The following is a 24,002-nucleotide window of genomic DNA, read 5'->3' as shown; positions in this document are numbered from 1 at the left end:
AATGCCAAAGGGGATCAGGTACCTTTAAGTAAAGTGCAGAAAGACTCTAAAATTACCCCTGTCAACTGATGAGCAGGCTGTTAATACAAACAAGAAATATACTTTGAAGTGTCTATATTCAAATGCTAGAAGTCTAAAAAAAAAGATAGGAGAGGTAGAGTGTAAAGCGCTGGATGAAGAGGTAGATATAATTAGCATCTCAGACACGTGGTGGAAGGAGGATAACCAATGGGACACTGGATTCCAGGGTACAAATTATATTGGAATGATAGGATGGATCAAATTGGTGGCACTATATGTTACAGCAAGCATGGAGTCAAACAGGATAAAAGTTCTGCAGGAAACAAAATGCAATGTTGAATCTTTATGGATAAAAATTCCAGGTGAAAGAGAGAATAAAATACTCGTAGTAATGGGGTATATTACTGTCCACCTAGCCAAAATGCCCTACCGAGGGCATCCAGCTCCCTGTGGTCTCGGCCTGGAGAGGCAGAGGCATGGGTGTGGGAGCGTTTGGTTTGTTTTGCGAGCGGACTCCACTACCACCAATTGGTGGGGGAGGTGGCGCATCTCAAATCCTAATGCCTGCTGAACCAAATAGATGGCGTCTGCTTTCCTATTAACAGGAGGAACTGACACTGGATGTTCTCAAATCCTTAGAAGAAGTTCCTTAAAGATCTCATTGACTGGGACAGCCACCACCTCGTTTGGCGCATCAACAAACTGGAGGACTTCCAGCATCTTATGTTGAGCATCCTCTTCTGTGAGGAGCTGGAAGGAAATGGCTTTGGCCATAACCTGGACAAATCCCGCAAAGGAGAGATCCTCTAGTGGAGATCTGCATCTCTCATCTGTGGCAAAGGCTCCAAGAGAAGCTTGGGTGGGGCTTTGCCCAAGCCACTTGATTTGGGCACAGAGGGCATCGGGAGCTCTGCCGGTCTCGAGGGCAGCAAAGGCACCAATGGCAGGGAGGCTCCCGACTGTCCAGGCATGGATTCGGGGAACCATGGGAGCGGGACCAAAGCACCAGACAGTGCAGATGGTTGCAGTACATCTTCCTATACGGAGGACCCGATAACTGGTATCACACTTGAAGGCACTGGTAGCCACTGGGTAACAGAGGGTCTCCGGGCACCAGCTGCATCTGGAGTACACCAAGGAGGATTTCCAGTCGCTCAAGCAGGGATGCCCAACAGAGAAGGCACAGGCTCTGGCACTGGTATAGGGGCTGGTGCTAGTTTGATGCCCTGTAGGGCATGGAGCACCGCACTTTGTACCCTGCAGTCCAACTCCTCCTGAAAGTCTGGGGAAGCCAGGACCAATGGAGGGGACGAGGCTCAGTGCCTGGCACAGATATCGATGGGGAACATCCGGGACTCTCTGGTTTAACCGGAGGATGGGGCTTCTCTTTGGTGGCAGTGCCGAGGACTCTGAAGATCCCGATGCCTTGGAAAACATCAGTGATGGAGAGGGACTATCACCAGCTCATTGCTCATGGGACGAACCTACCGGGGGCGTAGAGATGGAAAAGTACCTAAGGGTTCCCCTGGGCTTCTACATCCCCAATGCCAGCATAGATGGAGTACACTTTTTTGAACCAAAAAGTTTCTCATTTTGTCTAGCTGAGCACAATGGCCTTTGGGAGTCATCTGATCGCACAGCTGAAACCTGTGGACGTCGTGCAAAGCCCTCAGAGTATGCAAACCTCGTGCGGATCAGTAATGGACATGGTCGGCGGGCACTGCTGAAAACCGGACATCACCATGGAAAATAACCAGTGAGCATGACTCACGTATAGTGGCATGCTAGGCATGCTCGGTGTGCCAGTCAATGTTTCTAGAAACTATGACAAAAGTTTTCTGTGCCAGGTTCCATTTGATGCAGTCGCCCATCTGTGAGGACTACCATCCTGCTTGTCCTAGGAGAAACGTTTTTTTACTCAACGCATAATTAAGCTCTGGAATTCATTGCCAGAGGATGGGGTGAAAGCTATTAGTATAGATGCATCCATTAACAGTTATTAAGGGAGAGTTGCAGATAGCCACTTATTCTTGGGATATCTACCCCTTGGGATCCCTTCTAGGTATTTGTGACCTGGCTTGGCCACTGTCGGAAATAGGATACTGGGCTTGATGAACCTTGGTCTGACCCAGTATGGTAAAGCCTTATGCTCTCGTGAATTCCAAGGTCCTTTTCCTGGGTGGTGACACCCAATACACAACCCAGTAATGTGTACATGTAGTTGGGATTTTTTCATCTGTGCATCTTCTTACTTTTCCACATTAAATTTTGTCTGTCATTGAGGTGCCCAGTCTCCTAGTCTCAAAAGGTTCTTCTGCAGTTCCATTTAATCCGCTACAGTTGTAACAATTTTCAATAATCGTTACATACAAATCTGACCACCTCGCTTATTCCCTTCTCCAGATCATTTATGAATGTTAAAAAGCATAGATCCCAGTACCAATCCCTGTGGTACTCCACTAATGACTTCTCTCCATTTGGAAAACTTACCATTTAGTCCTACCCTCTCTTTCCAGCCTTTTAACCAGTTACCAAACCACTATAGGACACTGCTTCTTATACCAGGACTCCAATTTGCTGAGGAGCTTCTCATGGCAACTTTATCAAATGCCTTCTGAAAATTCAAATATGCTATAATCAATTGTGTCACCTCTATTTACACCTTAAAAAAAATTCTAATATACTGGACTTTTCTTGATTCTTCCCCCATTATGCCAGTCTATTTACATAGCCAGTGATTTTGTTTCTAAGAACAGCTTTTACCAAACATTTTGGAAACAGTCCCCTATAGACAAAGGAGATCTCAGTTCTTTGAGATTGCCTGGATCAAAAGAATGTCATTCTCTTGAGGGATCATTCACAATATACAATATTTGGGGAAGGTTTTGGAACTACACTTTGTTGCATTAAAGTTACATTTTCTTTTTCTTTGCTGTATTTGTTAAAACTATTCTAGTGTGTGGGATAGTGTCCTCATCTGCTAGGAGACAGAGATACTGAAGAGCTGAGGTTACTGCAGGGATATATCTAGAGTGACGTCAGCTTTGAAATCTGACTCAGTCTCCTATCTGCTAGCAGAAGAGCACATAACCCACTGGTCCTGAGTCCATCTGGCTACACGCTAAGAAAATAATCTATTGTCCCTCATTTGCTTTTCTTTCTGTACTGTTATTGAATTCCTCAGATTATTGCTGAACATGTAAATTGATATCTGTCCTGTTAAGGAAAAAAAGAAGAATGGCTTCTATCATTTTGCCCAGCAGTTAGGTTTACAGGTCTTTAGTTTCCTAGATCACCCCAGAGCTCATTTAAAAGTTATCATACTGTCTACTTTTCCAGTCTTCGGGCATTGGGTCCGTTTTAAATGATAAGTTACAGATTAGAGACAGGTTTGCAATTTCATGTTTGAGTTCTTTCTGGAGTCTGGGGTGGATGCCATCCAAGCCTGATGATTTTATACTTTAGTTTAATTTGATCTATTACATTATCAGAGATTTGTTCTAGTTACTCAGAATCAAAACATGTTTCAGATGTAGGTATTCTCAACATTCTCCTCAGTAAATACAGAGGCAAAGAATTCAGTTTTTCTGTTATTTCCTTTTCTTTTCTGAGCAATGCATGGTCATCTGCTGGCTCGACTCTCATAAGCTTTTTGCTGCAAATGTTCTTGGAAAAAGTTACTAGTTTTTGTCTGACAAGCTGCTTCTCATTCTCTCAGACTGTTTTACCACTGTTTTGCAATTAATTTGCCAGTACTCATGCTCTTCCCTATTTTCTTCATTTAGGTCTGCTCTCCATTTTTTAAATGATATTCATATGGCTTTAACTGCCTTTCACCTCACCATTAAACCATGCTGGCAGTCGTTTGGTGGTCTTTCAACTTTTTTTAATATATGGAATGCATTTATCTGGGCTTCCAAGATAGCATTTTTAAACAGTGTCCATGTTTCATACAAACTTAACTTTTGCAAGGTACTCATCTCCCCTCATTGCAATTACACCAAAATGATATTTAGTGATATTCTCATACATTTGAAGGTATGCTAACCATGGGGGTATCGCAGGACATATGATCATACTAAGGCATTCTGGATATTTGCTGCACGAGGTAAATCCATGAACTACAATGCTAAAGAGTCTTAGGACTTAGAGTGGGGTAAAATAGAAGACACTACCTGTTGAGTGCAGCACAAGAGCTAGCCTTATCCATCACAACCATGAAAGAACATAAGAACATAAGAAAATGCCATACTGGGTCAGACCAAGGGTCCATCAAGCCCAGCATCCTGTTTCCAACAGTGGCCAATCCAGGCCATAAGAACCTGGCAAGTACCCAAAAACTAAGTCTATTCCATGTAACCATTGCTAATGGCAGTGGCTATTCTCTAAGTGAACTTAATAGCAGGTAATGGACTTCTCCTCCAAGAACTTATCCAATCCTTTTTTAAACACAGCTATACTAACTGCACGAACCACATTCTCTGGCAACAAATTCCAGAGTTTAATTGTGCGTTGAGTAAAAAAGAACTTTCTCCGATTAGTTTTAAATGTGCCCCATGCTAACTTCATGGAGTGTCCCCTAGTCCTTCTACTATCCGAAAGAGTAAATAACCGATTCACATCTACCCGTTCTAGACCTCTCATGATTTTAAATACCTCTATCATATCCCCCCTCAGTCGTCTCTTCTCCAAGCTGAAAAGTCCTAACCTCTTTAGTCTTTCCTCATAGGGGAGTTGTTCCATTCCCCTTATCATTTTGGTAGCCCTTCTCTGTACCTTCTCCATCGCAATTATATCTTTTTTGAGATGCGGCGACCAGAATTGTACACAGTATTCAAGGTGCGGTCTCACCATGGAGCGATACAGAGGCATTATGACATTTTCCGTTTTATTCATCATTCCTTTTCTAATAATTCCCAACATTCTGTTTGCTTTTTTGACTGCCGCAGCACACTGAACCGACGATTTCAATGTGTTATCCACTATGACACCTAGATCTCTTTCTTGGGTTGTAGCACCTAATATGGAAGCTCTTTGAGTAGGTGTGAAAGCACTTTATCCTTCAAATATGTAGAAAAGAATATTTACAGATCAAGAGTTTAGAAAATGTCATGACATTATGACTAGTTTGGGGGAAAAAAGAAAACTGGTTCTTACCTGCTAATTTTCGTTCCTGTAGTAACACTGATCAGTCCAGACTCCTGGGTTCTGCCTCCCCACCAGCAGATGGAGACAGAAGTATGACCGACTCTGTCCTATACCCTGAGGTGCCACCTACAGTCCGTCAGTATTTATATGTATCAAAGCAGAACTAACTAAACTATTAGAACAATTTGTAACAGCTCCATAACTGCGGGGAAGAAACCGGCAGATAATCCGCTCACAAATTCCAAGACAAACAGAACCCATGAGCCTAGAAAAAAGTATCTAAGTAATTCTGTAGAAAATTAATTTTTACTTTTAAAGTAGACGAGCAGACTCGCCAAATACTGTAATGAGAAAACGGGCGGGACTCTGGACTGATCCGTGGTACTACAGGAATGAAAATTAGCAGGTAAGAATCAATTATCTTTTCCCTGTATGCACCCGGATCAGTCCAGACTCCTGGGATGTACCAGAGTTCTCCTAGTTAGGGTAGGACCCTGAGAGTCCCACTCCGATCACAGTGTCACCAAACCCCCCCCCCCCTTCCGAGTCTGGGGTTTGAACATCCAACCGGTAATGCTTCACAAATGTGTGCAATGACTTCCATGTAGCTGCCCTACAAATTTCCTGTGGTGAGACCTGCTGACATTCAGCCCACGAAGTCACCTGCGAACGGATAGAATGCGCCCGCAATCCAATCGGGAGCGTACGGCCTTGAAGTATATATGCTGAAGCAATAGTCCCTTTCAACCAGTGGGCCACCGTAGCCCTGGACGCTTTTTGCCCTCGGTTGCGTCCACTGCACAATACAAATAGATGATCGGACATCTGGAAGCTATTAGTAACCTCCAAATAACGCAAAAGAATGTGACGCATGTCCAGCTTCTTTAGATCTTTTGACTTGGGATCGGAACGATCTACAACCGGAAAGGATGGGAGCTCCAACGGCTGATTCAAATGAAAGGAGGATACCACTTTTGGAAGAAAAGATGGAACAGTCCTGTAAGGAAACCCCTGTGTCTGAAATTCTCAAGAAGGGCTCCTTGCAAGATAAGACTTGAAGCTCCGATACCCTACGAGCTGAGGAAATAGTCACCAGAAAAACAAACAGTCTTTAACGCAAGATCCTTTAGTGTAGCCCTTTTCATTGGCTCAAAAGGTGCCCCACACAGAGCCTTGAGTACCAAGTTCAAACTCCACGACGGGCAAGGAGGCCTGACTGGCGGACGCAAATGCTTAGCGCCTCGGAGGAAATGAGTGATATCCGGATGCGCAGCCAACGGTGATCCACCAACTTTACTACGGAAACAACCGAGAGCCGCCACCTGCACCCGTTACGAACTGCATGAAAGGCCCTTCACAAGCCCCACCTGTAAGGAGGACAAAATATGAGGAACCTAGGCCGCCCTAGGAGCCACCCCGATTCAAAAATCCCCCAAACCCTGACATAGGCCAGGGAAGTAGAGGACTTCCTAGACTGTAAGAGTAGCTACCACTGTGTCTGAGTAACCCTTGCTCTTTAAACGCTACCTTTCAAAAGCCATGCTGCTAGACAAAAGCGATCTGACTCTTCTAAACAAATGGGCCCCTGCCAAAGGTTCGAGAGGTCTCTCAGCCTGAGAGGTCAGTCTACCACGAGGTTGACCAGGTCTGCAAACCATGGACGCCGTGGTCACTCCTGGGTTACCAATAACACCTCCGACGGATGGGACTCTATGTGCCACAGCACTTTGTCTATTAGAGGCCATGGCGGGAACACGTAGAGGAGCATGTTTCGCGGCCAGGCCAGAGCCAGGGCGTCCACTCCCTCTGCGCCTGTCTCACAGCGACGACAAGGAAACGAGGAGCCTTGGCATTGCGAAACGTCACCATGAGGTCCATACTGGGTCTGGACCACTTTTTGCAGATCAGACTGAACGCTTCTGGAGAGAGTTCCCACTCCCCAGGCTAGAGTTTGTTGCGACTGAGGAAGTTGGCCTGAACATTGTCGACTCCCGCGATGTGAGAGGCCACCAGGCTGACCAGCTATTGCTCTGCCCAGAGTATCAACTGTTGTGCTTTTTCTCGCTACCGGACGACTCTTTGTTCCACTTTGCCGACTGATGTAGGCTACTGTGGTCGCATTGTCGGACAAAATCCTGACCGACCTCCCTTGCAGCCTCGACTGCAGGGCTTGCAGAACTAATCGGACCGCTCTGGTCTCCAAACGATTGATTGACCACTGAGATTCCTTATTCAACCACTGGCCCTGCACAGATTTGTCCTGACACACTGCCTTCCCAGCCAGAAAGACTGGCGTCCATAGTAACCACCGTCCATTCTGGAACTTCCAAGAATACCCCGCGGCTGAAATGGACCAAGTTGAGCCATCAATCGAGACTGGAAAAAGTAGAAGCTGTAAGAGGCAGCGGGAGATTAAATTGTTTCAATAGCGGACTCCAACAGGAGAGCAACGCCAACTGCAGAGGCCTCATATGAACAAAGGCCCAGGGAACCAAATCGAGAGTGGATGCCATGGATCCAAGGACCCGCAAATAATCCCGGACTTTGGGAGACTGCTTGCCCAATAAACTCTGAACCTGCTCCTGCAGTTTGACAATGCGTTCCTCCATCAGAAAAACCCGGCTTGAGTTGTGTATAGAACCGGACTCCTAGAAATTCTAAGGACTGAGAGGGAACTGGTGACTCTTGGCAAAGTTTACCACCCATCCAAACTACTCCAATAGCTGAACCACCCGACGGATCGCTGCGTGGCATAACACTTCTGATTTTGCCCGAATCAGCTAATAGTCTAGATACGGATGAACAAAGAAACCCTCTTTCCGAAGCTGTGCTGCTACAATGTTGAGATTACTTACCTGATAATCTCCTTTTCCTTAGTGTAGACAGATGGACTCAGAACGAATGGGTATAGTATCCGCGTGCTAGCAGTTGGAGACGGATCTGACGTCAGCACGGGCGTATATATACCCCCACAGGAAGCGTAGCAACTTAGTAATCTTCCTTGCAAAAGCTGTTATGGATGTGTGTACTGACGCTCAGTGAAAAGTGAAACAGGATTCCTCTGACCGATTGATAGTAGCTGGAGACCGCCAGCAATCCCAACCGGAAGGCGTTGACACCTGGTAGAGTGTACGCTCTGATGTAAACAAATGACATGGCTTACCTTGAATCGGTGAAACCCATGTACACAGGCAGCTGGGCGGGATGCGGAGTCCATCTGTCTACACTAAGGAAAAGGAGATTATCAGGTAAGTAATCTCAACATTTCCTGGCGTGTAGCCAGATGGACTCAGAACGAATGGGATGTACAAAAGCTTTTCTCCCAGCCTGGGCGGGAGGCTGCCTGAGGACCATGTAGTACCGCCCTCGCAAATGCTGAGTCCTCCCTAGCCTAGACATCCAGACGGTAGAACCTGGAGAAGGTATGGAGGGAGGACCATGTCGCCGCTTTACATATTTCTGCAGGCGACAGCATCCTAGATTCCACCCAGGATGCCGCTTGTGCTCTGGTAGAATGAGCCTTGACTTGTAGAGGCGGAGACTTCCAAGCCTCCACGTAAGCTGCTCTGATAACTTCTTTAATCCAGCGGGCGATGGTGGGCCGCGAGGCCGCTTCACCTTGCTTCCTCCCGCTGTGCAGGACGAACAGATGGTCCGTCTTTCGTAGTTCTTGTGTCACTTCCAGATATCTGGGCAGCAATCTGCCAATGTCGAGATGGCGTAATAAACGCCCTTCTTCAGATTTCTTCAAACCCACCGTGGTAGGCAAGGATATGGTTTGGTTAAGATGAAACTTTGAAACCACTTTCGGTAGAAAGGAGGGAACAGTACGAAGATGGATAGCCTCCAGAGTGATTCTGAGAAATGGATCCCGGCAGGACAGTGCTTGTAGCTCTGAGATGCGGCATGCTGAACATACAGCCAGCAAGAACACCATCTTCAAGGTTAGAGAACGGAAAGACAGGCCCCGAAGGGGTCTGAAGGTGGATCCCGCGAGGAAATCCAAAACAAGGATGAGGTTCCATAAGGGCACTGGCCACTTCAGTGGCGGACGAATATGCTTGACGCCTTGCAGGAAGCGAGAAACATCTGGGTGCTTGGCGATGGTCTTGCCATCCCTCCTGGGGCCATAGCAAGACAGCACAGCCACCTGAAACTTGATGGAGCTGAGGGAGAGACCCTTCTGAAGCCCATTTTGCAGGAAATCCAACACAATAGGGATCGAGGTCACATGTGGATTGGTGCCGTGAGTGTCGCACCATGCTTCAAATACTCTCCAGATCCTTACATAGGTGAGGGATGTGGAAAACTTGCGAGCTCAGAGGAGTGTATCTATCACGGGCTCCGAGTAACCTCTTTTCTTCAGTCTAGCCCTCTCAATGGCCAGACCTTAAGAGAGAATTGAGCTGGATCCTCGTGGAGGATGGGACCTTGACGTAGAAGGTCCCGGAAAGGAGGCAGGGGAAGAGGCTCCCCTGCCAGAAGTCTTCTCATGTCTGCGTACCAGGGTCTTCTTGGCCAGTCTGGTGCCACTAGAAGAACTAGGCCCCGGTGTTTCTGAATCTTGTGGATGATGGCGCCCAGCAGAGGCCACGGAGGAAAGGCGAATAGCAGAGTTCCTGGAGGCCACGGCTGAACCAGGGCATCGATTCCGTGGGAGAACGGGTCACGCTTGCGGCTGAAGTATCTGGGTACTTGAGCATTGGACTTGTCCGCCAGTAAATCCATGTCCGGAATCCCCCAGTGATCCACAATCATCTGGAAGGCTGTGGGTGACAGCTGCCACTCTCCCGGATTTAGACGTTCTCTGCTGAGGAAGTCTGCCGTGGTGTTGTCCTTCCCGGCAATGTGGACGGCGGAGATGTCCTGCAGATTCGCCTCTGCCCAAACCATCAGTGGGGCGATCTCCAGAGATACTTGTCGGCTTCTGGTTCCGCCCTGACGGTTGATGTATGCCACCGTGGTGGCGTTGTCGGACATCACTCTGACTGCTCTGTTCTTCAGTTTGTGAGCAAATCGAAGGCATGCAAATCGGACTGCCCGAGCCTCTAGACAGTTGATGTTCCACGCTGACTCTTCTCTGCGCCACCGCCCTTGTGCGTTGAGTCCTTCGCAGTGTGCTCCCCAGCCGCTCAGGCTGGCATCTATGGTGAGCAGGGTCCACCTGGGGGAGGACATCCTCGACCCCTTGCTCATGTGGTCGGACTGCAGCCACCACCGTAACTGTGTCCGGACTCTGGCAAGCAGAGGTAGGTGCGTGGAATAGTTCCGTAGACGAGGGCTCCAGCGAGAGAGCAGGGAGTGTTGTAGAGGTCTCATATGGGCCCTTGCCCAAGGTACCACTTCCAGGGTGGATGCCATGAGACCAAGAACCTGCAGATAATCCCACGCTATGGGCCGACTGGCTCCCATCAAGTACTGGACACGTGTCTGAAGTTTCAACCTTCTCTTGGTAGTGAGACTGACTGTGTCTGCCTGCGTGTCGAACTGTACTCCCAGGTTTTCCAGTGACTGGGAAGGCTGTAGGCAACTCTTGCTGAGGTTGATTACCCAGCCCAAGCTTTCCAGAAGGGCGATCACTCTGTCGGTTGTCCGATGACTCTCCTCTCGTGATTTCGCCCTGATCAGCCAATTGTCCAGGTAGGGATGGACCAGAATTCCTTCCCGCCTGAGGGCCGCTGCTACCACGACAACCACCTTGGTGAAGGTCCACGGTGACGTGGCCAATCCGAAGGGCAGAGCCCGGAATTGAAAGTGGCGTCCTAGAACCTTGAAGCGTAGGTAGCGCTGATGAACCGGATGGATCGGGATATGCAGGTAGGCTTCTGACAAGTCTAATGCCGTGAGGAATTCTCCTGGCTGTACTGCGGTCTTGACGGAGCGCAGAGTTTCCATGCGAAACCTCGGGACCCGTAAGTATCGATTGACGGACTTGAGGTCCAGTACAGGCCGAAAGGTGCCCCCTTTCTTGGGTACCATGAAATAAATGGAATAGTGTCCAGAATTCACTTCCCAGGCAGGTACTGGGATGATAGCGTTCAAGGACAGGAGCCTCACCAAGGTAGCTTCCAATGCTGCCTTCTTGTGTATGGGACATGACGATTCCACAAACTTGTCCGGAGGGAGATGATGAAAGTCCAGATAATATCCCTCTCGGATAATGGCGAGGACCCACTGGTCCAACGTGATCTCGACCCATCTGGGGTAGAAGAGGGTTAACCTGCCCCCTATGGCTCCGTCCCCCAGATGAATCGGCGGATTCTCATTGGGAGGCGCGGCCGGGACCTGAGCCCGGGCCTGCTCCCCTCTTGCGCTGCTTGGTCCGAAAGGACTGATTCCTGGCCTGAGGACGTGGTGCCTGGTAGCGATTCCTGTAAGGAACAAAGCGCTGTGAACTCCTGCCCCTGGAGGGCCTTGGAAAGGGGCGCTGGCCTTTTCTGAACCGATCTTCCGGCAGTCTAGGCACTGGAGAGGTGCCCCATGTGCTGGCCAGTTTATCAAGGTCGCTGCCAAATAGTAAAGAGCCCTTAAATCTGGTGAGGCGTGTCTTTGAAGGCACATCAGCTGACCATCTCCGGATCCAGAGCTGCCTCCTGGCGGCTACGGAGGATGAGATCCCCTTAGCTGTTGTCCGGACTAGGTCTGATGCAGCATCCGTGAGGAATGAAAGAGCTGACTCCATGTCAGCTGCTGGAGCGTTGTTCCTAACCTGTGACAAACAGGCACGCGTCACCACTGTGCAGCAGGTCGCGATCCGCAAAGATAGAGCTGCCACCTCAAAGGTCTGTTTCAGAATGGCGTCCAGTCGCCAGTCATGAGGCTCCTTGAGGGCCGTCCCCCCTTCAACTGGAATGGTAGTGCGCTTGACCACAGCGCTAATCAAGGCGTCCACCTGAGGGCACGTCAGCAGGTCCTGTATAGCCGGTGCCAATGGGTACATGCCCGTCAGGGCCCGGCCCCCTTTGAAGGAAGCCGCTGGTGCCGCCCATTCTAAATCTATCAGTTGTTGTGCTGCTTGCAAGAATGGAAAATGGCGGGCTGTAGGACGAAGACCTTCCAGCAGGGGATTCTGTGCAGAGGGTACCATAGCGCTGGGACCTGTAATATCCAACTCCGCCAGACACTGAGACACCAGGTCGGAGAGATCCTCCTTGGGGAAGAACCGCCTCATGGTTCTATATGGCTCACAATCCCTGGGGGAAGCTCCCCCTCGTCCGGGAGTTCGGACTCGTCCAGTGAAACCTCCTGGTCTGACTGATCTGGACTGTCCAGCGGCGGAAGATCCCGCTCACGATAAGGGCGTGAGGGTCCAGGAACAGGATCCGCAGGAGCCGCCACCGCAGCGGCCGCCGCAGCCACCGCAGGAACCGCAGGAACAACAGGAGCAGCAGGAACCGCAGGGCCCGGACGGGAAGCCGTTTGCATCTGTACAAAGGCATGAATCCCCTTAAAGAGATCCACCCAGGAAATGGAAGTAGTCTCTAATCGCCGGGGTACAAGATCCCCCGGGATTCCCGATCGGTCGAGACTGCCCGCTAAATCCGGGGTAGCCCCTGGGGAACTGTCAGCAAATCGTGGCTGAGACTGGTCCTGGCCCGAGAGTCCCACGGCCTCCTCACATTGGGCACATAGGGAGTCTGGCTCTTCACTGTGCGTGGCTCTAAGCTGGCATGCAGAGCAGAGGGGCCCAGGGCTTTAATGCCTGAGGCAGGTGGCGCCGCTGAAGCGTTCTGTTCCATTGAAAAGTATGCGCTGAATGAGAAGCGGCAATAATATATGCTTAATAGAACAGGCGCACAATAATAATAATATGCGGCAGCAATATGCGCTTAATACAACAGGCGCACAATGATAATATGCGGCAGCAATATGCGCTTAATACAACAGGCGCACAATGATAATATGCGGCAGCAAATGCGCTTAATACAACAGGCACACAATAATAATATGCAATATGTTCTCAGCAATATGCAGTTAGCAATACACGCTCAATGGCATTCAATAGGCTCTCAGCAATAAGCGGTTAGGAATACACGCTCTATGGCTTTCAATAGGCTCTCAGCAACAAGCGGTTAACAATACACGCTCAATGACATTCAACAGGCTGTCAGCAATATGTGGTTAGCAATACACGCTCAATGGCATTCAATATTCTCTCAGCAAGAAGGCAATATACGCACAAGGAGAAATAGAGCCGCGCCTATTACGGGCGCTCAATACCTGAACAAGGCCCACAAAATGGCGCCCTCCACAGCGTGCCACGCCGCCGATCCTCTGTTCCTCGGAGACCAGAAATAAGAGATGTACGCCTTACCTGATCCTCGGCGCTTCCCGGCTGGAACCCGGGCGGTCTCCGGCTGCGGGGGGAGAGGGCAAGTACCTTCACTGCCGCGTTTGAGGATATGCACCCGCTGCCTCGTCCACGCCGGGACCGAGGCGCCTCGTATGCCTCACCCGAACCTCGCCCGGGGGCTATGTCCCTGCCGCGATTCGGCCACCGGACCGAGGACTTAGACCTCCAGGGGATCACGGAAATCACCCCGGGAAACTCTACTGGAGGAGGGACCTTAGGGTATCACCGCAGGAGTGCGGGGCTCGATGGTGTAAGAAAGTAGAAAGTAGAAAATAGAAAGTAGATTTGGAAAACACGCTCAGCGAGCGTGCAGGCTCTCCAAACTGCTTTGGAGACGGAAATTACTAAGTTGCTACGCTTCCTGTGGGGGTATATATACGCCCGTGCTGACGTCAGATCCGTCTCCAACTGCTAGCACGCGGATACTATACCCATTCGTTCTGAGTCCATCTGGCTACACGCCAGGAAATGACCATTATTTTGGTAAAGGTCCTGGGCGCTGTGGCGAGGATGAATGGCAGGGCACGAAACAGGAAATGTCCCAGGATGGTGAACCTCAGGAATTTCTGATGGTCTGATCGGATGCCTATGTGCAGAAACGCTTCCGTGAGATCCAGAGACGCTAAGAACTCTCCCTTTCACACAGATGCGATAACTGATCTCAAAATTTCCATGCGAAACAGTGGAATTCGGAGGCACTTGTTTACTCTAAGTCGAGAATGGGCTGAAAGGTACCCCTCTTTCTTGGGCACCACGAAGTAAATGGAGTAATGACCCCTGCGCTGTTCAGCCAGCGGAACCGGCATGATTGCTCAGAGGTCGAGGAGACGCTACAATGTGTCTTTTACCACCCAGCGCTTCTCAGCGTACGAGCACGGGGAGACGAGAAAATGATCTGGAAGGCGCCGTGCAAAATCTAACACGTAACCTTGCCTTATCACAGTGAAGACCCACTGATCAGATGTCAGAGTAGTCCATTCCTCGTAAAATTGAGACAACCTGCCTCCCACCTCTGGAACAGAGGAATGGACCGGCCTCACATCATTGGGAGGACTTGAGTGCACTGGAGGACTGCTGAATGCCTTGTCTGCTGAAGCGCCAGCCTCGAAAGGACTGGGGCCAGGACAGTTACCTGCCCGATGGCTGTCAAAAGGAAGATCCAGAAGACCTGGAAGACTGAAATCTGCGATTCCCTCGGAAGCAAGAGCGAGCTGAAACTGCGCCCCTCGACTTTGGCTGATCCTCAGGCAGCCGATGTACCTTTTCGCCCAAAGATTGGATCATGTCCTCCAGATCTTTCCCAAAAAGCAATTTTCCTTTGAAAGGCAATGTGCCCAATTGAGCCTTGGAGGAGACATCCGCAAACCAATTTCTTAGCCAGAGAAGTCTTCAGGCTGAAACTGCTGAAACCATAGACCTGGCCGAAGTACGCAGAAGATCATAAAGAGCATCTGAACTATAAGCGATCGCCGCCTCGAGGTGTTCCACTTGCACCGCTTCCTTCTCTGACAGGGCAGTGCTATTTTGGAGGTGCTGAACCCAGTGCAGGCCTGCTCTCCAGGAAAAACTACTGCACATGGCAGCTCTGACTCCCACCACCGACATTTCAAAAATCTTTTTGAGCTGCACCTCCAATTTACGATCCTGGAAATCCTTGAGAGCCGTTGCTCCCGTCACAGGGATCGTAGTCGTTTTTGTGACAGCCGAAACTGCTGCATCTACCTTAGGAACTCTGAGCAGGTCCAATGCTTCCAATGGCAAGGGATACACCTTGTCCATAGCTTTACTGACCTTCAAACCCAGGTCAGGAGTATCCCATTCTCGGAACAGCAAGTCAGTATCTGAGAGATGAAAGGGGAACAACTTAGTTGGACCATGCAGGCCCAACATGACCGGATCCACCGAACCCATCCGAGAATCCTCTGGTGGAGTCTCAATACCTAGCTCCTTCAGAATGGCCAGAATTAAGGGAGCCAACTCATCTCTGCGAAAAAGGTGGACCACCTTAGGGTCATCTCTGTCCACAATTTGTGGTCCTCCAGAATCGTTAGTCAGATCCTGGTCGCCGTCAGGCTGTTTCTCCTGAGAAGCCCCACTGGGATCTGGGGCATCCTGGTCTGAATGCTGGGATGATGAATCTTCCCGAGGACAAGTCCGGAACCCTCTCTGGGCTTCAGATCCAGCACTACCTTAGTCGCCTGAGCCTTCTTGCTCCTATGGCTATCTGGAGCTCTGGGTTCCTGCAACACACGCCCCCCAGAGCACTTACGAGCTGTTCTCCTGGCCTTAAAGGCCTTATGCAGCAATAATAAAAAGTCAGATGAAAAAGAATCTGAGGAGGAGTCTGAGGCTCCCTCGGTGCCCTCCTCTGTCAGGCCAGGAGACTTAGCGGGGTAACAGCATCCCCCAGGGTCCATGGGGGAAAGAGTAGGAGGGGAATTCCCTCCCCCCTTCAGTACCTGGTTCCAGCTCACAAAACGTGGCCAAAATGGCCTCCGTTCCTGCGCTCAGCTGGAACAGGTCTGCTAGCAGTTGCCGCAAATGCTCTGATGCTGCCGCACCCCCCTCGGGGACGTGCACCGGCTCCCCCAATTGCGCTGGAAATTCCTTCCCCACCGGGAAGGCAGGCTGCGCACAAGCCGTACGTGCGCGTCTCCACACGATTTGCAGGCCGCGCCACGAGGCATCTCCAAGCCGAGAAAAAAAAAAAAAAAAGGTTAAAATAAGGTTAAGAATGTTTCAGCAGCCGCGGCGGTAAGAAAACGGCGGCAGTAGTAGAAATCGGTGGCTGACTGCCCTGCACTTGAACAGACAAAAAACGGGTCCTGATTGTCCCGGGGTGAGTGAGCCGAGCTCCCCGGTATCACCCCCTGCGAAGAACCGTGCTGTAAATCGGGGTTCTCAACCCCCGAAGAGCTGAGCTTCAATACCAAGGGGGATGGCCCTCTCAAGACCTGACTACTCCCTGGGAGGCTAAGGGGAAAGCACTTGCTTTCTCTGCTTTTTTTTTTTTTTTTTTTTTTTTTAAAGAAACAGGTACTCTATTACCAATCCAGCATCATAAACCAAATTAAACCAGCTGAAGACCAAATTCCCTGGTTAATCTTCTATTTTAAACCCTGTCTATAGACTGTAGGATTTGCACCTCCACCATCTGCTGGAGACAGAGAAATACTGACGGACTGTAGGTGGCACCCTCAGGATATAGGGCAGAGTCCGTCAAACTTCTCTGTCTCCATCTGCTGGTGGGGAGGCAGAACCAGGGAGTCTGGACTGATCCGGGTACGTCCAGGGAACCATGGTTGAAGCTTCTCTCAATTTGAAACCAGAATAGAATGGACACTTACATTTCATCCTTTCCATTGCAGAACTCAAGTAACTGCTCTGTACTTTGTTTATTTTTTTCATTAGAAAAAATAAAATAACTTTGGCTTATCTGAGCAAACAAATCAGATCTATTCCATGCTTATCCTGGTTTTCATTCTGTGCTGCTATCTCATTACTGCCCAGTATGTTGCCTTTGTATACAATCAGAGCATTAGCAACTCCAACCAAATCCAAGATTCATATAGCCTCAAAGTGATTGGGCCTTAAGAGTCCTGTAAATCTAACATAGGTAAATCGTCCATAAGGGTTTTGCTCTCACCTTGTGATACAATATTCTTTATCTCCCGGGATGCCCAGATAGCGGGGCCTTTCACCTGTTGCCAAGACAAAGTTCTCTGCAGTATAAAATGCTACTTTTCCTTTTTTGTTGGTTGCCTGGTATCCAGAAAAATGAGCAAAATTACAAATATGCATATAAAATTCCATACATTTTTTCTGACCACAAACTGCCATTCTTGAAGTCTCCAATTTCATATACCAAGGGACTGAGCCCCTCGCATGTATGCAGATTATTAATGAAGAATATTTCTTATAGAAACAGTCAAATGCTTTAAAAAAAAAAAAAAAATGTTTCCTTGCACTGCACGCTTCCTCTGCTGGCTTACCCACTTCACACTCTTTGCGAGATCTGCATCCACTCAGGCTAATTCAGTAAACCGCGTGGGAGAGCTGGCGCTCCGAGGTAAGCGCCCACTCTCCCAATGCGCGCCCAGGCCACTCTCCTGGGCACGCGATTCAGTACACAAATGAGGGCCTGCGCTAATAAGGAGGCGCTAGGGACACTAGCGCATCCCTAGTGCCTTATTGGCGGAAGCGGTGGCTGTCAGCGGTTTGACAGCAGACGGTTAATTTTACCGGCATCTGTTGTCGAACCTGCTGAAAGCCATGGGTTCGGAACACGGACGCCGGCAAAATTGAGCGTCCGTTTTCCAACTCGCGGGCAGATTTTTTTTTTTTGGGCCTCCGACTTAATATCGCTATGATATTAAGTCGGAGGGTGTACAGAAAAGCAGTTTTTTCTGTACACTTTCCTGGTGCCGGCCAAAATTAACTCCTGCCTTTTTTCTGAGAGCAAAATGTGCGGCTTGGCTGCACATTTTACTTTCTATATCGAGCGGGACTAACTAATAGTCTTATTAACATGCATTTGCATGTTCAGCGTGCTATTAGTTTCGGGGGGGGGGGGGGGGGGGGGGAATGGACGCACGTTTTCCACGCGCTATTACCCCATACTATATAAGGGGTAATAGTGCGTCAAAAAACACGCGTCAAACGGGGGCTAACGGTGCGCTCGGCCTGACTGTGAGGTATTTTTATGCTGAGAGGAGAGGAAAGGACATACAGCTGCTGCCTGCAGCTCTACCTCCTCCCCATCCCAACCTAAAAAAAGCAGAATTACTTGGAAGACTAGAAGGGAAAATTGGTTCTTACCTGATAATTTTCGTTCCTGTAGTACCACGGATCAGTCCAGACTCCTGGGATTTGCCTTCCCTCCAGCAGATGGAGACAGAGAAATTTTGATGGACTCTGCCATAAATACCAGGATGCAACCTACAGTCCGTCAGTATTGCTCAGTCACAAAGCAGAATGGTACTAACCCAAAACAACTATATACAATAACCTAACAACTCAAACTGGTTCACTAAACCCCCAAACGGGAACAGAGCCTGTGAGACACGGTAAACAAAGATCTTTCAATTAAAACCAAGAAAAGCTGAATGAGCGGAATCTCGATTCCTGCGAACGCCAAACGGGTGGGACTCTGGACTGATCCGTGGTACTACAGAAACGAAAATGATCAGGTAAGAACCAATTTTCCTTTCTCTGTACGTACCCGGATCAGTCCAGACTCCTGGGATGTACTAGAGCTCTCTTACCCGGGCTGGAATCCGGAGAGGCCTGCTCTCAGCACACCTGCTCCAAAGCCCCCAGCACCTGGATCCTGGACATCCAGGTGGTAGTGCCTGGCAAACGTATGTAACGATTTCCAAGTAGCCGCTCTACAAATCTTGTGGCGAAATATGCTGATATTCATCCCACGATGTAGCCTGAGCATGAGTAGAATGTGCCCGAAGCCCTTGAGGTAGAGACTTGCCCTTCAGCAAGTAAGCCGAATTGATAGCCTCCTTCAACCATCGGGCGATAGTGATCTTTGATGCTAAATTACCTCGATTAGGACCACTCCAGAGCACAAAGAGATAATCCGATACCCGAAAACCATTAGTAACCCTCAAGATAACGCAGCAACGCCCTACAAAAATCCAATTTCCTCAAGTCTTGAGAGAGAGGATCAGAACGGTCCAAATCCGAAAAGGAAAGAAGCTCCACAGATTGATTCAAATGAAAAGAGGAGACTACCTTCGGGAGGAAGGAAGGAACTGTCCGCAAGGATATCCTCGAATCCGAAATCCACAGGAATGGCTCTCTGCACAACAAAGCTTGAAGCTCAGAAACCCGTCGAGCAGATGAGATTGCTACTAAGAACCCCACTTTCAACGTCGCTCTTTTCAAAGGTTCAAATGGTGCAGCACACAAGACCGAAAGCACTAAATTTAGATTCCAGGATGGGCAAGGATGGGACATCAGAGGCTGTAGATGCTTTGCTCCACAAAGGAAACGAGACACATCCAGGTGCGTTGCTAACGGGACTCCCTGAACGGTACCACGTAAACACTCAAGCACTGCGACCTGCACCTGCAAGGAACTACATGATAATCCCTTTGCCAAACCAGCTTGAAGAAAACACAAAATCCCCGGCACGGACGCTCGAGTAGATAAAATCCTCCTCTCTACGCACCAAGCCTCAAACACCTTCCATATGCGAACATAAGACAGGGACGCGAAGTCTTACACGATCGCAAGAGCGTAGAGACTACTGCATCGGAATATCCTTTATCCCTCAACCGTTGCCTCTCAAAAGCCATGCCGCTAGACAAAAGCGATCGACCTGGTCGAAACATACAGGTCCTTGATGAAGCAGGTCTGGGAGATCCAGGAACCGCAGAGGACCTTGCACCGCGAGATTGACTAGATCCGCAAACCATGGGTGCTGCGGCCACTCGGGAGCCACTAGGATTATTTCGGACGGATGAAGCTCTATTCTCCTGATCACCTTTCTGGTTAGTGGCCAAGGTGGGAAAACATTAAGCAACACATTCATCAGCCAGGGAAGCGCTAGAGTGTCTACTCCTTCTGCCCCCGTTTCTCTGCGGCGAGCAAAGAAGCGTGGGGCTTTGGAATTCCGGAACGTTGCCATCAGATCCATGCAGGACGTGCCCCACCTGTCGCAAATGAGTTGAAAGGCTCCCACAGCGAGCTCCCACTCTCCGGGATCGAGACAATGTCGACTGAGAAAATCCGCGTGAACGATGTCGACCCACGCTATGTGGGACGCTGCAAGACTGACCAGGTATTGCTCCACCCAGCTGATCAGCAGTCGAGCCTCCAACACTACCGGCAGACTCTTGGTTCCGCCCTGGCGACTGATGTAGGCTACCGTGGTTGCATTGTCGGAAAGAACCCTGACTGATTTTCCCCCAAGTGGGAGAAAGGCCTGCAACGCCAAGCATACTGCTCTGGTCTCCAGGCGGTTGATGGACCATTGGGATTCCTCCTGGGACCACTGTCCCTGCACAGACTGTCGCAGACAAACCGCTCCCCACCCGGAGAGACTGGCATCCGTAGTCAAGACTGTCCAATCCGGAACGACAAGGGGAATCCCAAGGTTCAGATTGTCGAAAGGAGCCACCAGTCCAAACTAACCCGTGCTGTGTCTGGTAAAGGCAACAGCAGATGAAATTGTTCGGAGACCGGATTCCAGCGAGAAAGCAAGGCTGATTGCAACGGCCGCATGTGGACAAGGCCATAGACCCCAGAACTTGCAAGTAATCCCAGATCATCGGCAGATGTTTGGACAAGAAGGCTCTCACCTGCTCTTGCAATTTGGTAATGCGTTCCGCCATGAGGAAAACTCTGCCTACCTGAGTGTCGAATAAAGCTCCCAAAAACTCCAGGGACTGGGAGGGAATCAGATGACTCTTGGACAGGTTGACCACCCATCCGAGGGCACGCAGTAGCTGAAGTACCCTGTCTATCGCCTCCTGGCAAAGGATGTCCAACTTTGCCCGAATCAGCCAATCGTCCAGATATGGATGCACCAAATATCCTTCCCTGTGCGGTTGAGCTGCTACCACCACCATGATCTTGGTAAACGTTCTGGAAGCGGTGGCCAGTCCGAAAGACAGAGCCTGAAACTGGTAATACTGTCCAAGAATAGAGAACCACAGGAACTTCTGGTGATCGGTCCTGATCCTGATGTCTAGATATGTCTGTCAGATCCAGGGATGATAGAAATTCCCCCCGCCGTACGGAAGCAATCACCAACCACAATGTCTCCATGCGGAAATGGGGAATCCGAAGACATCTGTTAACCTGTTTTAAATCGAGAATGGGCCGGAAGGTTCCCTCCTTTTTTGGAGCTACAAAATAAATGGAGTACCGACCTTGCAGAAGTTCCGCCAGAGGGACGGGAGTAATCGCGTCGAGATCTAGAAGGCGTTGAAGAGTCTCCCTGACTGCCCGGTGCTTGGTGGCGTTTACAGAGGAAGAGAAGAGAAACTGATGACGAGGCCGCATTGCAAAATCTAAAGCGTAGCTGTGTCTTATCACTGATAGAACCTACTGGTCCGACGTGAGCTTGGCCCACTCCTCGTAGAACAGAGACAGTCTGCCTCCGACCACCGGTACAGAGGAGTGGACCAGCCCCCCATCATTGCGAAGGCTTGCCACCCGGAACAGACTGGGTGTTACCGGGCCTAGCAAACCGCCGTCCCCGAAAGGACTGAGACCAAGACTGCTGTCGGTTGGAGTTTTGGCAAAAGGAGGAAGCAGGTGGCCAGGATGTCCAAGGTTTTCGGCCCCCACGAAACAGAGATCTGAAGCCAAACGACTCTCTAGACTTCGGCCTGTCCTCAGGCAAGCAGTGTACTTTATTCTCACCGAGGGACTGTATCAGTGTTATAATTAGTGAGGTTTGGGTGGACCCTTTGACACTGTGGCAGCTGACCATGCCCACGGGGGGGGGGGGGGGGGGGGGTAGTCCTGTGAGGGGCCACAGGTCAGGTTCAGCTCTGGACACACAAACACAGATAGTTCTTTAGTTAGACAGTTTGAGAAGCCACCAGAGGTGGCAGTAGTGAGTAGATGATGTGGCCAGCTGGGCTAGTATTCCCCAGGGCGCTAGAACAGCAGTCTTTCCGGTAGCAGTGCTGTAGTGGACAGAACTGAGAAAGTGAGTACAATAGAACATTCACAGAGTCCCAAATATGGAGAAGCTCCGAGATAGGGAGAGCTGGCCCTCGAGGAGCGAGTACCAAATCCCTGGAGGTAGAGACTTGTTGGCAAAGTACTCACACAGCAGTTCCACGTAGGAGATGGCACTGGAACGGGGGCAGGCCCTCGAGGAGCGAGTACCCGGTTCCAGGGAGACAGCTCTGAGGAGTAGATGATAATAGTACTCACTGATGGTGTCTGTAGTGAATTCTTGCAAGTAGAAGAGGAGTTAGATGCAGGCAGCGGGTCAGGGAACATGGGCCCTCGAGGAGCGAGTACCGGTTACCTGATAGCGACCTAAAACAAGCAAAGAGGCCCCCGAGGAGCGGGTACCCCATTAGCAGAAAGAGTCCAATGGAAGTTGGAAGGCAGAGTAGCTGGGTACGGAGAGCGAATCCCATTCGTAAGATCACCCTTGCTAACTCAACGGCTAGCAAAAAACAGTAGGCTTAAATATCCGGGCAGCGTGACTTCATCACAGGACGCCATCCTTGAGGAACACGCCAATGAGGAAATAAGAATGAGGGCCGTGCGGCGCGCACGCCCTAAGGTACCTCAAAAGCATGGCGGAAGGCAGGGCCCAAGTCAGTCCGGGGATGCCGGAGAGGACGGCAGACGGACGCCATGGCAACCAGGCGTCCATGAAGAGCAGGAGTCGCCGCAGAAAAGAAAAGGTAGACTGAGTGAAGCAGTCGGGCAGCGACAGTCGCAACAATCAGGTCCTCCAGCTCCTTACCAAAGAGCAGTTTGCCCTTAAAGGGCAGAGATCCCAGCTGGGACTTGGAAGAGACATCTGCCGCCCAGTTTTGCAACCATAACAGACCTGGACCTGGCTGAAGTGTGGAGCAAGTTATGAGAAGCATCTGCACTATAGGCAATGACTGCCTCCAGACGCCCTGCCTGGAGGGATTCCTCCTCCGATAATGCCTTGTTGGCTAGCAACTGCTGGACCCAGCGAAGGCCTGCCCGCAAAGCAAAATTGCTACACATAGGCGCACGGTCCTCAAGTGCTGAGACTTCGAAAATTTTCTTGAGCTGAATTTCCAGCTTCCGATCCTGCAAGTCCTTAAGTGCCGTTGCACTGGTAACCGGAAAGGTGGTCTTTTTTGTGACAGCCGAAACTGCCGAATCCACTTTGGGAAGTCGGAGGAGCTCTGAGGCCTCCTCCGGCAGAGGATTCAGCTTATCCATAGCTCTGGCTACCTTCAGCCCTAAATCCGGGGTATCCCACTCCCGAAAGAGTAAGTCCGAGGCTGAAAAATGAAAATGAAAAGGAAAGGAGGAAGGTGGCCCCCGCAAGCCCAACACAACCGGGTCCGTAGCCCCCAGCCGAGGCTCTTCCTGGGGGGGGGGGGGGCCTCAATACCCAGTTCTCGTAAGATGACAGGGATAAGAGGGCCTAACTCATACCGACGAAAATGCCTGATGACTTTAGGATCATCGCCATCCATCCCATGAGCCCCACACAGAACTCCTGGGATGGGGTCTGTCTCCTCTTCACCCCCCCCCTCGGAGGCTGGGAAGGTAAATGCGGATCATCCGGATCCTCAGATTCCGAAGAAGTAGCCGAGACCTCCTGAGGTGCCTCAAACCTCAGAGGTCTCTGCACCTGTGGGCGACCTGTCTCCTCCACATGCTTCACCTTCTTCTGTGGCCTGGCCTTAGGGTCCGAAAATCCCAAGGCATCTCTGCCCCTCTTCTTGCCTGGCCTTCTGGCTTTGAAAGCTTTGTGCATCAGAAGCACAAAGTCAGAATTAAACGA

The 24,002-nt window shown here is 50.0% G+C and overlaps 1 protein-coding gene across 2 annotated transcripts in view; it reads right to left on the bottom strand.

The window, feature by feature from the left end:
* Window positions 1-24,002, bottom strand: part of TXNRD3 (thioredoxin reductase 3) — a 166,220-nt gene that overhangs the window by 105,794 nt on the left and 36,424 nt on the right. For both annotated transcript variants that reach the window (XM_029601336.1, XM_029601337.1), the window contains one exon: window positions 17,169-17,284. In XM_029601336.1, coding sequence (XP_029457196.1) covers window positions 17,169-17,284 — 116 coding nt within the window. The remainder of the gene's footprint in view (window positions 1-17,168; window positions 17,285-24,002) is intronic.

The sequence above is a fragment of the Rhinatrema bivittatum genome, chromosome 4 (assembly GCF_901001135.1).
Source record: "Rhinatrema bivittatum chromosome 4, aRhiBiv1.1, whole genome shotgun sequence".
Lineage (NCBI taxonomy): Eukaryota > Metazoa > Chordata > Amphibia > Gymnophiona > Rhinatrematidae > Rhinatrema > Rhinatrema bivittatum.
This window is presented reverse-complemented; position numbering and strand designations above follow the sequence as displayed.